This window comes from Aquila chrysaetos, chromosome 11 (assembly GCF_900496995.4).
Source record: "Aquila chrysaetos chrysaetos chromosome 11, bAquChr1.4, whole genome shotgun sequence".
NCBI lineage: Eukaryota > Metazoa > Chordata > Aves > Accipitriformes > Accipitridae > Aquila > Aquila chrysaetos.
The window spans coordinates 412,289-428,935 of record NC_044014.1 but is presented as its reverse complement, the minus strand read 5'-3'; the positions used below and the strand labels follow the sequence as shown (position 1 = coordinate 428,935).

At 45.2% G+C, this 16,647-nt stretch overlaps 1 protein-coding gene across 3 annotated transcripts in view; it reads left to right on the top strand.

Moving 5' to 3' along the window:
* Nucleotides 1-16,647, top strand: part of INPP5A (inositol polyphosphate-5-phosphatase A) — a 262,748-nt gene that overhangs the window by 78,729 nt on the left and 167,372 nt on the right. For all 3 annotated transcript variants that reach the window (XM_030030829.1, XM_030030830.2, XM_041127108.1), the window contains exons 3-4: nt 2,461-2,561; nt 4,488-4,575. In XM_030030829.1, coding sequence (XP_029886689.1) covers nt 2,461-2,561; nt 4,488-4,575 — 189 coding nt within the window. The remainder of the gene's footprint in view (nt 1-2,460; nt 2,562-4,487; nt 4,576-16,647) is intronic.

The window sequence follows — 16,647 nt, the reverse complement described above, 5'->3', positions numbered from 1 at the left end:
ATTTTTTAAATTTTTTAAATTTTTTTCTGTTGAACTTTCCATTGGGTCCTGCTTTAGCTCATTCTCGGTCCTTGCTGATGATGGCCTGTTTTTAAAGCAAGATTGCTGCGTATCATAATTAGGCAGAAACCGGCATTAATGAGCTAACTAAAGTGCACAAAGATCCACAAACACGCATGTGGGAGGGAGTATTCACTCTTTTCCTTTATATACTAACATTAGTGAGTAGCTTACCTCAAAATGCCTCACCGAGCAGGTTGCTGTCAAGATTTGTTTCGATGATGGGGAAGCTGAGGTACAGAAGAGGAAGTGACTTGTCTGAAATCACTCGGAAACCAGCGGCTGTTATCTCCTTTTTGCGAGTCTAACATAGCTTACATTAGAAATGCTGTAATTTCCTGAATTTACTGTGTGATCTGTAAACAGTAGTATGCCATACTCCCGTTGGCTTTGGCGTTCATGAACCCAGGCTGGCAGGCTTCCTCGTGCCCCAGTTGGTGCTGGGCTCGCCCTGGGCGCGCTCCGATGAACGGCAACTGCCTCGCAGCCCAGGATGCCCACTCCAGGCTCTGTCCAAGGGGCATCCCTGAGAAGCGATGTGCCGCCAGCCAGTGATAAGACCTCGCTGTCGACTTGCCCTCTTGCGCCCAACGGGCACATGGGGCACGTGCTCTGGGGCGTCCTTCGAGCAGAGATAGGCAGCGTCGCCTGCGGGTGCTCGGGGGTGGTGGACGTACTTGCCGCCAGTCCGTTCCACTGTGCTTCCCTGAGCTGAGCAGCTATGTTGTTGTTGTGAGAAGGTGGCAGTTAAAAGCAGGGATGGATTACGGTTTGCCTTTTGCTCAATGGAAAGCTGCTGCGTTTCAGATTTTCCTAATCTTTAATTCATTGCCTCTTTTTTTTTTTTTCCTCATTTTGCTTGACTTTCTAACGAGATAATTTGCATGGTCAGGAGTGAGGAATTTTGTACTCTGTCATCAGATCAAATGATAATTTCTCTCTACCCTGGTTTAAAAGAAACATTTTTAAAGACCTTTTTACAGTAATATTAGTCACTATTGATTTACATAATTAAAAGCATGACTGCAAAGTTTTATTGTGTCTATCCCATCTCAGAGTCACAGGGTACCAGAAGCAAAAAAAATTACTATGAAAGGAGAGCTATCCCTGTTACTTTTTTCAGTTACTCTTCATTGCAGTGAGTTGAAGTTAGAACTCTTCTCAGTAATCGTGCCCATCTCCGGCACATCCGTCTGCCACCCATCCCCAGTATAGCAATGGGGGAGGATGCTGTGCTCCCCGTGTGGTGGAGAATCCCGAACCTGCCCGCACCAAAGCCTGCAGAGAGGAGTTAATTTATTATTCTGCTCCAAGCAGCTCATGGAAACCAGGCCGTTCTTCCTCTGAATGGCCACATGGACAACGTGGCCTTTGTGCTTGGCTGGGACCGCTGAGTGCCACAGAGTCAAAAATAAGTGAATTGTATTTCAGATTTTTAACGTGTTATTTACTGTGTATGCTTGCATCAGCACATACTTGATTATTTCAGACTGTTACCCTTTTAAAAAATAGAAATAGTTCTGTAGCTTGTGTCCATTAATTCACAAGATAAGAAGACATAAAATACAAGTTGTAGAGACTCAGTATCAACACAGAGACATTTTTACATGTGTTGTCTGCAATGCTGAATATAGTTAACGCCGAGAAAATCTATTAGGACCAAATAACATTGAATGTGTGTTTAAAGTAGCAGCAAATTTATAAATACTGTATATTTGATTTGGTGCATGCCCAAAAAAGCATACGTTCTAGGTTTTTTTTTTTAGTATGATAATTGCATCCTAGTGCTGACTATTTAGTATTTAAGATACTTGCATTATATAAGACTTAACACTTGGAATAGTGTGATGGATTTACATGCCTCCTGTATTAGATACGTGTGTATATATACCACAGTGCGTGTGTTTTTAAATACTTTTGTAAATAAGATACTCCATAAATAGAAATACCAAATGTGACAGCTAATCAGCATTCTGTCATGCGCTAATTCGAGATAATTTGTAAAAGTGGGAAAAAAACCACTTAACAAATTAATTCAGGTGTTTGAACTCTTCCAACTCCCAGACAAGGAGATGTTTTGATCATCTTAATGGTGTTAGGTCCTCTTTGAGATGAGTTGGAAGAGGTTCTATATTTGCTTTAAATGACTAGGAACTAATTCATAGTTTAAAAATGAGAATATTAGCTAAAATATTTAGCTAATTATTATGTATTATGAGTCTTTCATGTGCATAACAAACAATGCTGGCCTTATTGCTTATTACTATTTTGCCAGTTACTTCTCTGATAACAGCTGATAGTCCTCCTTTCAGAAATAACACATCTGGATTTGTCATTTATGTTGTATGATAATAGTTGTGGATACAACTTTGTTAATAGTTGTTTATCTGTTTGTTTCAGGTTGTACATGCACACAAGCCCCACTTCATGGCTTTACACTGTCAAGAATTTGGAGGAAAAAACTATGAAGCTTCCATGTCTCATGTGGACAAGTTTGTTAAGTAAGTGTGGTGGGCTAACCCTGGCTGGGGGCCAGGTGCCCACCAATGCTGCTCTATCACTCCCCTCCTCAGCTGGGCAGGGGAGAGAAAATAGAACGAAAAGCTCGTGGGTCAAGATAAGGACAGGGAGAGATCACCTACCAATTACTGTCACAGGCAAAACAGACTCGACTTGGGGAAATCAGCTTAATTTATTACCAATCAAGTCGGAGTAGGGTAATGAGAAATAAACCCAAACCTTAAAACACCTTCCTCCCACCCCTCCCTTCTTCCCAGGCATAGTTTCACTCCTGAATTCTGTACCTGACCCCCGCAACAGCACAGGGGGATGGGGAATGGGGGTTGGGGTCAGTTTGTCACACATTGTCTCTGCCACTCCTTCCTCCTCAGGGACAGGACTCGTCACTCTTCCCCTGCTCCAGCATGGGTCCCTTCCAGGGGCTGCAGTCCTCCAGGCACAGACTGCTCCAGTGTGGGTCCCCCGCGGGGTCACAAGTCCTGCCAGGAGCCTGCTCCAGCGTGAGCTCTCCACAGTGTCACACCTTCCTTCAGGGGATATCCCCCTGCTCCAGAGTGGGGTCCTCCCCGGGCTGCAAGTAGATATCTGCTCCCCTGTGGACCTCCCTGGGCTGCAGGGGCACAGCCTGCCTCACCATGGTCTTCCCCACCACGGGCTGCAGGGGAATCTCTGCTCCGGCGCCTGGAGCACCTCCTCCCCCTCCTGCACTGACCTGAGGGTCTGCAGGGCTGTTTGTTTCACATGTTCTCGCTCCTCTTTCTGGCTGCAGTTGCCATTGCGCAGGGCTTTTTTTCCCTTCTTAAATCTGTTTTCCCGGAGGCACTACCCCCGTCGCTGATGGGCTCGGCCTTGGCCAGCAGCGGGTCCGTCTTGGAGCCGGCTGGCATTGGCTCCACGGGACATGGGGGAAGCTTCTAGCAGCTTCTCACAGGAGCCACCCCTGTAACCCCCTGCTACCAAAACCTTGCCACGCAAAGCCAATACAGTAAGTAAGTAGAAAGTTGTATCTAAGCAGAAGTCGGCTGTGCGAAGTAATGAGCTTTGAAATGTTTTTCAACTTCAGCATTTCGTATGACCTAGCGGAAGGAAGTCACTGGCCAAATGTTTGGGCTTTGTGGGCACGCGGCGCGTTCACCGTGGGCAGGTGTGATCCAACGAACGTCCGTCCGTCCGTCCCTCGCCTGCCGGGGGGGGTCGGGCCGCTGCGGCGCCGGGGTCCCGCGCGCGGCCCGGCCCCGCCCCGCCCCGCCGCGCGGCGGTCCGGCAGCGCCCTCTGCTGGCGGCGGGAGGCGCCGAGCCGGCCCGGGCGGCGGCTGGTTTCGCTGCGGCGGGGTTCGGCCGAGTACCGGGGGCCGGCGCCTTCCTCCTCCCGCGCCCCTGCGGCGGACGCGCCCGGTTTCTTAAAAGCCGCCCGCGAGAGCAGCGCTGCTCACAGCTCGCGCGCCTCGGGCTGCTCCAGCCGCTGCGTCGAGACCCCCGCCACCGTCACGGCGAAAAAGAGCTCTTTTCACCCTGCGGTGAACTGGCTGTGCCTGCCAGCAGGTTAACAGAGTTCAGGAAAGTAAAGCTCCAAAGTTGAGACTGTGGGGCCTCTAGCTCAAATCGCCCAACTTTATGGAATTTTGTGGTTTTCAGAGCCTTGAGTCCTTCGCGGCTGTGTCCAGATGGCACTTAGGGATTTCGAGATTCATGCTGGAAGCGCAGCTGGTCTGGTCGGCTCCAAAGCTTGTAGGCAGGTGGCTATACCACGGGAAACTTTCATCCCCTGAAATTCACACCAAAAGGAAATGAAGGCCTGTAGTTCCTTTGGGTGGTCCTGGGGACGTTACAGTACAGAGGGCAATGCCAAAGCAATATCGTATCTTTGCCTCGGCCTTCATATTTTCGTTCTCTTCTTTCTTTTCTAGAGAATTGTTATCAAGTGATGCGATGAAAGACTACAACAGAGCTCGAGTTTACCTGGATGAGAACTATAAATCACAGGAACATTTTACGGTAAACTTCTTTATGTCACAAGTTTAGTTCATCACGTGGTGCATTTCTTCTGTTCAACTCTGGGGTTTTTTGATTGTTGTGGGGGTGTGAGCTGTTTCCGTCATGATGAGGATTACAGCTTTACTAAGAGTGTTTACTTTGTAGGACATGTAAATGCTGGTTTCACAGAAGTGCATCCATTTAAAAATGAGCAGAATATCAGATTGTACAGAAAGTCTTTTCTTTAAAACGAATGTGTAAGGGTTTTTTTTCCCTCTAATAACTAACCTTCTCGGCGGATCAGAATTACCTTCCATTCAAGAAATGTGTTATTGTCTGACAGTCTGCAGTGGTGCCAGCTCTGGAGCGTGATTAGCTGGCGACAGGGCTTGGCAAGTGTTCAAGACTTGGGTTACGAATCAGCAGAGCTGATTCACAGGCTCGCTCGCCTGTGGGACCAAGAGAAGAGCCAGAGCACAAGTTTCCACTAGTAGGCGAGTGATGTTTAGGTAAATGTAAAAGCATGTGTGCGGAGTTGCCTTTTAGGCAGAGCAGAAGTGATTGTATGGCCATTGCTGGGACTGTGCAATGCACGAACAGGTCAGCTGTTTGTTTAGGTGATTATGGCTAGATTGTACGAGAAAGAACAGTCCTCCAGAGGTGAATCAGTGCCATCTCCCTGCTCTCTAGGACAGCAGCTTGCTTTGCTCCCAGGATGCTGCCTGGTGGCTGTCGGTGGCTCCGAGGAGGCCTCTCGCCAGGCTCCCCGGTGCGTCCTGGGGCTCAGCTCCCTGCACGTGAGCTGGTGCTGCCCGGCAGCTGAAGGTAGCAACTGGGACACGTGGTTCAAACAAGGAAAAGCCAACCCCTCCAACACGCACACAAATCCTGGCTTGGTAGCATGTAACTTAGGGGAATAAGAACCTGGAAGGGTTTTTATCTCGTCGTTTTTTTAGTGACTCTGGCTAGGAGCCCAGGTAATGTGGAATTGGAGGAGAGATATAAGGATTTTTTTTCTCTTTTTCATCAAAGAGAAGAACAAGATTATCAGTTTTACTGAGCATTAGTGGGACAAATCTTGTGTCAGGAATGTTAAAACTGTATGTTGAAGATGTTCAGAAAGCCCCAGTACATGAAGGGCAGTAGGACAGAACTACATCTTTTAAGAGTCGCTTATAGCTCAGAACTGCGTCCAGATAAACCTGCTCACTAACACAGACCCCACAGGGGTCCTGTTGCAGAGCTGTGGTGGACCTGCAACAAGCACCTCCTGATAAGGTGAGAAGAGCTATCAGGGGCTCTGCGTAACCTGATCAGCTTTCAGATAATCTCCAGAGGTCACTTCTCACCTAGACTTTTCTGTGATTATGGGAAAAAAGGATAATAATCTGTGATCTTAATTTGGGAAACACAGTACAGAAGACTAATGCAACCTATAACAAAATATGTGTAACTTTTTTAAAGATGGTCACGGTACTTTATAGTATTGAAGTTACTTTACTTAACGTGAGGTATGTCTATTTTTGATGCCACTATGGTGGATAAAAAGGCTCTTAGGAGGTTGACAGCAATATTAGATGTAGAGCATGTGCTGTTTGTGTCTCTGTTAAGAACTCTGTATTTTGCAAAGTTCCTACTTAAAGCAGTAACATGATTTCTTGTTTCACATACTAGTGTTATTTTGTAGGCACTATGTTTTCTTGCAGTATTCCCCAACCACCTTTGTAATTCTCCCTTTCCTGTCATAAATGTTACTTTGCATATCTTTTTCTTCTTATCCTGTATTTACTAAAGCTAGGCCTTCCTGGAAAAAGAAATTCTGTCAACATACTCAGTCAATAAAGGGGAGGAAAAAAAAAAAAAAAGACTGCTTGTAGCAATATTGTTTCCCATGGAAAACAGTCTAACCAAACATGTGTTTTTTATTACTTGATTAAATTACTCTCTGTTGAACTAGTAATTGTAAAGGTATAAAACAGGTTTGTAAAGCTGTTTGACATAGCCCCACGTGACAGGGCATTTGTAAATAACGCTACACCTACCAGTAAAGCAGTGTTGAATGGCTAGGAAATGGCTCCATCAGTCTCAAATGGAGATGATCACAGGAGGGAGAGTGTTTCCCATAGGAGCCCTGAGATCTTTTCAGAGGTAGGCTCATCTGCATTAGTAACCTGGCAGTGAGTGTAAAAACACTGCTGATAGAATCAACAAAGTTATTGGGAAATAACAATGAGCGTAGTACCGTTGCATGTTGGTAAGGTGTCTTCAGTAGAGAGGGGACTCCCTGTCTGGGAAGGAGCAGTTCTGGAAAGGATTTAGAGGTTGTGTTGAACAAACTAGAAATGAGCTACTGTTGCAGTGCTGTAGCTCAAGAAGGAAAGCGATCCTTGAAAGCGTAGCTAGTGGAGAAGGAGTGTAAGAAAGATGGTGATTTCATCTCTGTATACAGACATAGTGAAGATAGCATGGGTGTTCTGGCACCCAGTTCTTGTGTCAGAATTTTTAAAAGCATAATGAAAAGGTGGAGGTGACTCAATGATGTTTCTGGCTTTTTTCTGTCTGTCATTCTTTCCAACCCATAAAAACCTTTTAGAGCTGAATCAGTTCAGTGTGGAAAAGAGAAAAATCTAAAAAATGAGCAATGATTTAATTATGTTGTGTGTTTATCATTGGGAGAAAATGCTGTGTGCTAGAGGAATATTTTATACCTTCCTTGTTAGACTTTTCGTAGTAGTGGCTTGGAACCAAAGCCAGAAAACCTAGAAAGGAGAGAGGATGCACCTTCATATTGAACTTCTTAACCTTTTGACTTCTTATAGTCTACTTTTTGACACTTAATGCTGATAGTCCTCATACATAGTTCCTGAGACCACTGTCATGAATCGAAGATTCATAGAAATGACTTTTTGCACATGTGATTTGAACTGGCAGTTCTTCACCTCCTCTATTCAGTTTTTGTGTGCATATAACTTATGCATTGGATGACTGTCTGAACGGGGATTTCACCACTGTGGTGTGTCCATTTAGGGTAAAGTTTTAGTCTTATCTCCAGCGTGGTTTGGCTCGCACAATGTTATGCGTCTCCCTGTTTCCTCATTAGTTCTGTTTGATTGCAAAGTTCTTTAACTTCTGTGGGCTTTTTTCCATCCCTTCTAAGGCACAGAATTGGCAGCAGATGGTAGCCTTGTAGTTGTTATATTATTACCTCTCTGTCTTTGAAATATAAACATTTATCACGTATATTGTTGTATAATGCAATTTTCTTTAGAAATAGAGAAGCCCAAGTAGTTGCTGTTTGGCTAACCTTTACCCCTGCTGCTCTCATATCCCCTTTTCTAGCAGTTTTGGCATCACTTCTTCTGTAAGGCTTTCCTTGGCTTGGCTCCTGTAAAGCTAAATCAGATTTTGCTGCCCATAGTTACTCAGCTTGGCTGCATTAGGACTGGCAGTGAGATCTGAGAAAACATTTTCTGTAGTCTGTCCCTTCAGCCTGCAGTGTCTCTTTTCTAGTTCAGGGCAACCTAGGATGCATGTTTCACACGAATGTTGAGAAATAAAAGACAATGTGATAACAAGGTGTCTCTCATGGAGTGATTTGGTTTTAAAAACTCTAATAATTCACTGTATATTAAGGATCAAAATGGTTAATTTTGCATCATCCCAGACACAAACAAAGTTTAATACCAGGCATTTGTCATTTATGGCCATGTATACCAAATCTGGTATAAAACAGATTGGTTTTAGGTTTGGGATTTGTGGGGAGAGAGGGGGAGGTGTCGTGACTGGAGAGAAAGCTGTGGTTCAGTTGGTTGGTTTTGTTTTGCCATAGGTGATAGGATGAAGCTGTGTGGGAGCTTGTTCCACTCAAAACTTATTAGACGACACACAGAATAAAACCCCAGCCCATAGGATGAGCAGCGAGTGTACAGCCTGGGGGAATGTTAAATGCCGCTGGCCCTCTTGACAGCTCGCGGCAGGTCTTTGGTCCCGGTGGGGTAGTCAGCTCGCAGTCTCCAAGGGAAGGGTTGAGAGGGAGAGTCAGATTTTGGCAGTGACTCTTGACCTAAGGCTTTCATTAAATCTTTAAGGCCAAGTGTTATGAACTGCAGAGGTTTCATGGGGAGTGCGGGGCAGCATGCACATGCACATGGATGAAGCAATTCATATCACACTTAGAGATGCACAGTTTTATAAAATTTAAAAATGATCTGAAGATTAATCTCTTGGCAGAAAGCTGCTACATTAGAGCTAATGCTTATCAGCTCTGGGAAGATGACAGCATTGGAGTTAAGAGCTCCCAACAGTTATGAATGAGGCTTGTGGGTGACCACCTTTGCAAGTGTAACGATGGCTTCCCAGAAGTTTCAGATTAACTAAACAGGCAGCTCTGATGCTGTTCCAGTTATGACTGGAAATACTGATAGCAAACTAGTGTGGACAAACTGACTTGTGTGCTAGACAGAGATTTTCCGGTACTCAAATAGCTTGGCAATGCTTTTTAAAATTCAGCCTCCTGTAAATCTCTGTTTAAAACCATGATACTTTTTTTTTGTCATATAAAATGTAGTCTAGAAAGTAGATCTTAGTTTCTGTTACAGAATGTATAATTCATGAAGAGAGAAGACAGATATAAGAGGACTGAAATAAGTAGAAGTCTGAGAAGCTGAGAAATTCAGTACAATTATTTATTTGTGAGCATACCCAGTGGTCTTCACTCTTAATGAAATAGGTCTTTGCAGTTGTATTGATTTTTCCCAACGTCCTAGCATTTACATTCTCTGTTAATTTTACTATACATGGTATTTTTCATGTAAGGGGTAAATTACAAATCTCGATGCTTTTCTGTATGGTTGGGTTTGATGAACTTTACCTATTGATACTTCTTAAATAGCCCAAGTTAATTGTGAATAAGGTACCTTTACTGTGGAATAAGAGCATTCATACTGAAGCTGAATAGCAGCCAGAAATAAGTTGATGTTTTTATCAAATCTGTAATTATTTTTATATGAAAACATGTCAGTATAATCAGTGACATTTTTAATTGTAATTAAATCAAAGCTAGTTTTGCTTGGTGCCCTGTATTTATTGATTCTGCAATGTTCAATTCAGGTTTTAGATTGGTTAGCAAAGGCTTTTTTCTTTTTTTTTTTTTTTTTTTCATTGTTAAGGCAGAAGAAACTCCTGCATAGCTTAAAGCATACTTTGCTGCGTTGAACGCCTGGTTTCAGTAGGTTGAGAGAGGATCTTTATTGCAGTAAGTCAAATCCTGAGAACTCCTGGCAAACCAGACCTCTGAGAGCAAGCTTGTCACCAGCTCATGCCTTGAGTTTTTAGGGAGCATGTTAAGAGTTGCGTGGTCATTACAGTGCTTAGCTGATTTGTGGCAGCATCTGAACGGTAGGGTAGTTGCTTTACTTCTCAGTATAGATTTATTCTTTAAAAATAAACAGAATCCTCAATTGCCTGTCTGCTTGCTCAGTCCAATAGATAACCTTTGCAATGAAAAAAATGCTGTTGGGCTATACATCTGATGTGCTGAAGTTTTGGCTTGCTCCTCCTAGTAGGAATGTATTGCATTGTAATTCGTTCATTATGTAGCAGATTTTTTTTCCAATTAAAAAACAAAAAGAAAGATACTTTTCAAAACTAGTGTTTCTGACATTAGGAAGATGTGTTTAGACAACACTGGCACCATAAACCACAAATGCTATTTTGCACTGCTAATACAAATAAATTGAAAGGAGAGAGAGGATGCTGTGCTCACGTGGCTGCCTTCTTCCAAAGTTCAAGTTTGGTGAGGTAGTTATTGAAATGAAACTTCCCTTAAACAGCCACCCAGGTAACGGGCAAAGATAGATTATTAGTGGAGAATTCAGCAGATAGCAGATAACAGTCCACTTTTCTGATAGGCTTTCTTCCCTCACGCCCTGCCAAATCTGTGGTTGGGTTATGGAGACCAAGATGTTTGCCTTGCTGAAGGTAACAAAGGCATTGGTCAGTTGGGAGCATGTGTGGGTCTCCTGATGAGCAGGTCCCTAGAAAATGCCCAGGGGCTGCCATTGCACCACCTCTTCAGTGGGGCACAAATCCTTGGTGTTGTGTAGGAGAACTGCATGTTCCTTGGGCTGCTTGTCTGCGCCTCCCCCCCCCCCCCCCATGCACTAGCACTTGTGGGTGTCCCCATCCAACCCAGCTCCTGTCTCCCTGCCCCAATGCAGTGCACCGACGCAGTGCATGGCTGTGCTGGGAGCAGGGCAGGAGCAGGCAGCTGCAGAGGCGCAGTGGTGGTCTTGGGTGCACAGCACCCAGTGCTGGCTTGATGGGGGGGGTGGGTTACACCGGGACAGGTGGGGGCAGTAAAGATAAAGTGAGGAGAAGCACTATAAAAGAAGGCAAAATGCTCAAATTCTGTAGTAGCATGGACATTTTCTCTTGGACTAGGTAAATGAGTACATGCATTGCTGTAATGTGTAGAAAATGGTTATGCTTCCTGCCCCCGCCGGCTGTTTTTACTTGACTCCATGCACTCTATACCAGTAGTTTTTTAGATGTAAGCTAAGCTAGATAAAGCATTGGGTGACCAACAGTGGGATCTGGGAGAGACCTTTGCTCAAGTCATTATCCTTAATAATAATAACCTGAGCTAGCATGACTGGAAGGGCTCCAATGGTGAGCAGTGTTCCTAAAAATACAAACGGACAATGTTTTGTTCAAGTATGTTATTTTAGCTTAAAATTATATCTGCTCATTACTGAGAGAATAGTCAAGTTAATTTTTGTTAGATTAATGATATTTGAGTAATATTTTTGGTTGAGCTGAGTTCGAATAATTGGCCGTTAATTGAAAAAGGAAATTGAATTGAATTTATCTTGTACATAAATCCTGTCAGAGTTATTAATGGGTCTTAGAAAATATCGGCCTGTTCCCAGAAATGAATGGTGTACACTGATTCTCCTGAGCTTATTAGCTGTGGCAATTTAGAGTTTTGTTAAATAAAAAAGATGATTTAGGAAGAGAGACATAATTGAATTGAATATTGGGGAAATGCACATGCCTGATTAGTTCTCAGCCCGTTTCTCCATTAACAATTTTAGGGGACTGTCGGTTTTTGCAGAAAGGCCGGTTTTCCCCAGGAGGTGGAGCTGAAGCACCAGGCTGCTGTGCTGAGCCCGCCTGGCCCCGCAGCCCCTGCACCCCTGAGCCCTTTTTGGAGGAGGGTGCTGTGCCCCGCGCCGTGGCTGTGGACGCACGCTTGCACACGCGCTGCCAGCGGGTTCCGAGAGCACGCCGAAGCACACACCAAGCACGCGCGTCCTTCTGCACGGCCCCAGTTGAGACAAGTGCAGTTTTCTGGGTTCTGGGAAGGCTAGGAGAAGGAGCTCTGGTGCAGCTGGGGTGCTGATAGTAGGCTTAAATTTGTAGCTATATATCGGTGCGGCCCTCTGCTAGCTGGGAGATTTTGGAGTATGTTTTCTTGCCAGGTTTATCCTTTGCTGTAGTCTTGGTTTGAGTTTTCTTGTGCTAATTGCATGAGCCTGTTTCCACTTTCTCCTTTTTTCCCTCCTGTCCTTTCCATGGAATTTAGTGTTGTACTTGAGTTTGTTTTTATAACGGTATCTTTAAAAAATATGCCAAGCTAGAGAAGTAGGACTTAATTTCTGGTCTGAGAAAGTGACAGAAGCAGTGTCTGGCAGAGATGCTGTACCTGGAGGGAAGTATGGGGACAGGGCTGTTCTGCAAGGGGAGGTCATGCCATAGGAGTCAAGGGGGTGTCACTTGGCTGTGTAGACTCTGTCCTGAAATTAACTCCTATGAGGTTCATCCAGGGAATGATCTTCTGGGACGAAGAAAAGTCCACAGACTCCTTTCTAAGACGCACATGCCAAAAACCTGCAAGTATTTTGTCATCCCCAGCTTCCATGCATCACTTCAAATCAAATGTTTCCCTCTGCCTCACTGCCGGGTTTTTTTGTGTGGGTTTTTTGTGTGGTTTTTTTTTTTTTTTTTTTTTTTTAGAAATGAGTTAGTATAGATGTTTTTAAGTAACAGCTTTTTAAATGAATCTTACTATGCGGTATCTTTGGTATTTTTTTCTTGGTACTCAAGTGCACAGGAACATGTGTAACGCTGGTGGGCTGCAAGAGGATGCCTGGGGAGGGCCTCCTGTGAAATGCGAGGCAGACATCTGCACGGTGAGCCTCTGAGAGACGCTGCACAGTGGAGCACTCGATTTTGTGTTGGTGCTTGCTACTCGGGTATTTATTTAATTTGTACTTTCTGCTAATTCCAATTCCTAGGTGAGAATAAAAGGAATAAAACCATCTGAAAAATATGTTAGTCTTCCCTATAAATGCCCCTAAAATGCCAGAAGAAAATCTATAGCCATGCGCAGAAGTGCCTTCTGGTGAGTCGTATGTGGTAGAAAAAGTGAACTGGAAAAATGAGGATTTAGACTGTATGGAAATACAAGTGCTGTAAAGCCGGGTGAAGCCTCGTGGTGTCAGTGTCTTTCAGCGGTTAGATTCGTGACCGCACTTGGTGGAGCAGCGGCGAGACGTCCTTGCCTCTGCACGTTTTCCAGCAGCCTCCTTCCTCATCATCTTCCTCGTAGTACCGAATCTCTTTCCGTTACAGCCTCCTGCGTTTTGAGGGTTCTTGATGAAATACATGGTTGGGAGCTTTTCGAAACCTGTGTCACAAAGTTTAACCTCTTCATTAGCTTTTATCTTTTTTTAATTGAAAAACATGAGTTCATGAAGTGAGCTGGTGAATGCAGAAGTTAATCCTACTGCTTCTGACAAAGTCATGAAAAAAAGTGGTTGTACAAGTATTGTCACTTTGTGATGTGGACATGTATTTACAACCACCTGAAATGAAATGTCCCACTTAATTTCTTAGGGAACTAAGGTGTTGCCACAAGGGTACTTTCCTCAGTTTTTTGACTTGTCTTTTTTTCTATGCATTTTTGAAAGAAATCTGCAAGAAGCCTGTAGAGTTTTTCTTGCCGTGAGGAATTTCATGGTTTATCTTCCATCTGTTTTCTGACACTTGTATATAATTGGAAGAGGAGGAATAATTACAAAACAGTGAGAAATTTCACAGATCAGTAGCCCAATAATGCAGTCTTGGGTCAATTTCTGTTGTTTACAAACGTGCTAGTGCTGAGGAAATTGGTGATATAGCAGCTTCTTTATATGTAGCATCATTATACTGTTTGTATTAGCTATGGATTTACAATTTATATGGAATTGCATTTTCTGTGGGCTGTGGATATGATATTCAGAATTTCATACTGCAGTCATGCAACCGACTACACGTTTAGAAAAAACGTGAGATTATTTGTAAAGACTAATTGTAACCTGTTTTTGTAGAAACCCATACATCTAAAAATCAGCTGAAATGTTTGAAATTAAATTATAGACTATAGTGTCTGAATGCAAGGGGAGACCAACTATTTCCAAGCTTTTAAAAATTAAAAAACCTTTTCTGATTGTTGTTGGAAAAGTGAGGCTAAAACAAGCTTCTTTTTTATTATTTTTTTAAACTATAGCTTATCACATAAGGCAAGACATGCTGTGGTTGTTGGTTACTTGGGCAGGTATCTCCAAGGCGCGCAACTCGCCCGCCCTCGTATGGCACCGAGCCTTGCAGTCACTGGCATCGGTGTTTCAGTTTGGCATTTCCCGACCGCTGAGGTCGTTTAAAATTGACCGCCCAGGCCACGGGCGTGGGACGCAGCTCCCAGCTGCCCGGCCCCAGCTCTGCGGGAGCGCGGACGCGTCGGCAGAGCCCGGCTGAGGAAGAACGGCTGCCGACCCCTCGTGGAGGGGCCTGCGCCCCGCGCCGGGGAGGCCGGGGTGAGGCGACTGAGGCGGCCTGCCGCCGCCGCCCTGCAGCCGGGCAGGCGCTTCTCCTGAAGAGGCCCTGTCAGAGCGGGCGCCTGCCCTGCCCCGTCCCCGGGGGGAGGCCTGTCCCGAACCCTCAGCCTGGCATGTGCGGGCGGACCGGACGGCCGCGAGCGGGCGGCGTGGGGCTGGAGTACCACTGCCTGCTGTGGGACACAGTCCCGCCGAGCGCTACTTCCCTGCTGGTGCTAGAGGAAGCCTGCAGGTTTTGAGGACAGTGAAGGAGAGAATAGTACAGGTGACGTTAACCTAAACCGCCTCCATTGGACCTTTCTGCTTGGGCCCCCCGTGCCCTCCCTTGCTTTTCAGGAGTTTTGACGGCTGACAGTGGTTAGGGTTTTGTTTCCCTTTCTGTGGTGCCTGTTGTCTGGGGGATCACCCAGGGCTCCCACCGGAGCCCAGCTTCGGAAGGCGCTCAGCTGCGTGGGCTGCTCTCCGCTTTGCCTCGGCACCGGCTGGGCCGGCCGGCGGTGCGGTGACCTGCAGCACTTGGCACTTGGTGTTTTCTGAGCTGGCAAGGTGGGGAACGAACGATGGAGGATAACTGCCCTCGTTTCAGCGTAGGAGCGTGTTGCATTTTTGTTTGCTTCTGCCTTGTTGCATATTTAATTATTGTGTGTTCTTAAAGTAATTTGTCCTGAGACTTATAGAAGGAATTACTGGTTGGCTCAACGCATGCCTCAAAACGGTAAATCCTCTCACTTGTATTCCATTTATTTGACAACTCTGCTTTTGACAGTTCAGCGATAAAGCAAAGATATTCCTGAGGCTTTAACTCAGCCTTCTTTGCAGGTTGGTGTTTGCTGTCTGCTTTTTACATGACGGTTCCCAAGTTTTATTTAGCTTTTTTCCTTTTTTTTATAGTACATAATACTTAGAATTTATTCTTCTTGATCCTGTCTTGAAGAGTGAATATAATTCAGTTTGATACGTAAATTTGTTGCATGCAAATAGTAAAGAATTTTGAGGGAAAACATGGCTAATTGAGATTATAATCTACTGTGAATGGAGTAAAAGTCCTGTTTTCAGGCCTTTTTATTTTATTTTATTTTAGTAGTTTCTTTGAAGTCCAAGAGCACAGCAAATCTTCTTGGGGTAAAAGGAAGAAAACCTGCTTTGCAGAGGAGCTGAGAACAGGCTCTGCAGAGTGAAGGCTGTCCTAGTACAGGCACAAGGCTTGCAACTTTGATGGTGGCATCCACCCCCTCTCCCCGAGCACAGGAAAAGTTGATTCACATCACTGCACCCAGTCTGTAGCCTGTCCCCGAGACCCCTGCACCGCGTGCTGGGTAGCGCTGGGTGCAGCAGAACTGGGCCAGATCAGAGACGTGAACGTTGCCTCGTTGCATAGAGTCGCTGTTGTGAGCCTGGTGCTGTGGCACTTGGCTGGTCTGGCTCCCTGCTCGGCGCTGGGGAAGCAGATGCCATGTTTCCCTACCTGTGTTGACTTGTAAGCGCCCTCCTGGCCAGACTGGCATGGGGGTGAGGGAGCTTTCCTAAAAGCAGAAGGGAGAGCAGAGCACTGCTTGTATCCATTGTTAGCAGCTCATCTGCAAGTGATCTGTGGCCAAAGATTAGTAACTTTTCACATTACTGATTTGCAGGCAGCTGCTCACTGTACATGTTTCGGTACGTGACTGCATTCTGCACATCTGGTGAACATATGTTGCTAAACATTTAAATGCTATAAAGTGTAGTTACTCGGACCTAACCCTTCTAAACCACGGGAGTCCTTCCAGCCTTCTCTTAGGACTGTGGAGGCATTGCTCAGCAGCCCTGCCGTTGCCCCCAATGTCCGAACGCCCGGCTGCTGTCAGGAGGCTGTGCCCGCGGGCACGTGCCCAGCCCCTCGCCAGCTGGAGAGCTGGGCTGCCCACTGACAGCCCCTGCGCTTCCGCCATGCCTGCCTCTTCTGCTGCTGGGGAGGACAAAAATGCACTCCTCTTGGGCTGCGGGTTTGAGGGTATTTTGCATAAAGGTTCGCCGAGTGCTGAGGAAGATGTTGAATATTTAATAGCACAGGAAGAACAGTAATGGAAAAGGGTATTATCCACTGCAATAATCAATGATCCGGCACAAATAATACAGTAAATGCTTTAATTTGAAGTTTGCAAAGCCCCACATGGGTCCCCTTTAGAAATTTGGGGGCACAGTTGCCACGTTTTGTCTTTCTACAGAAAAAAAATTT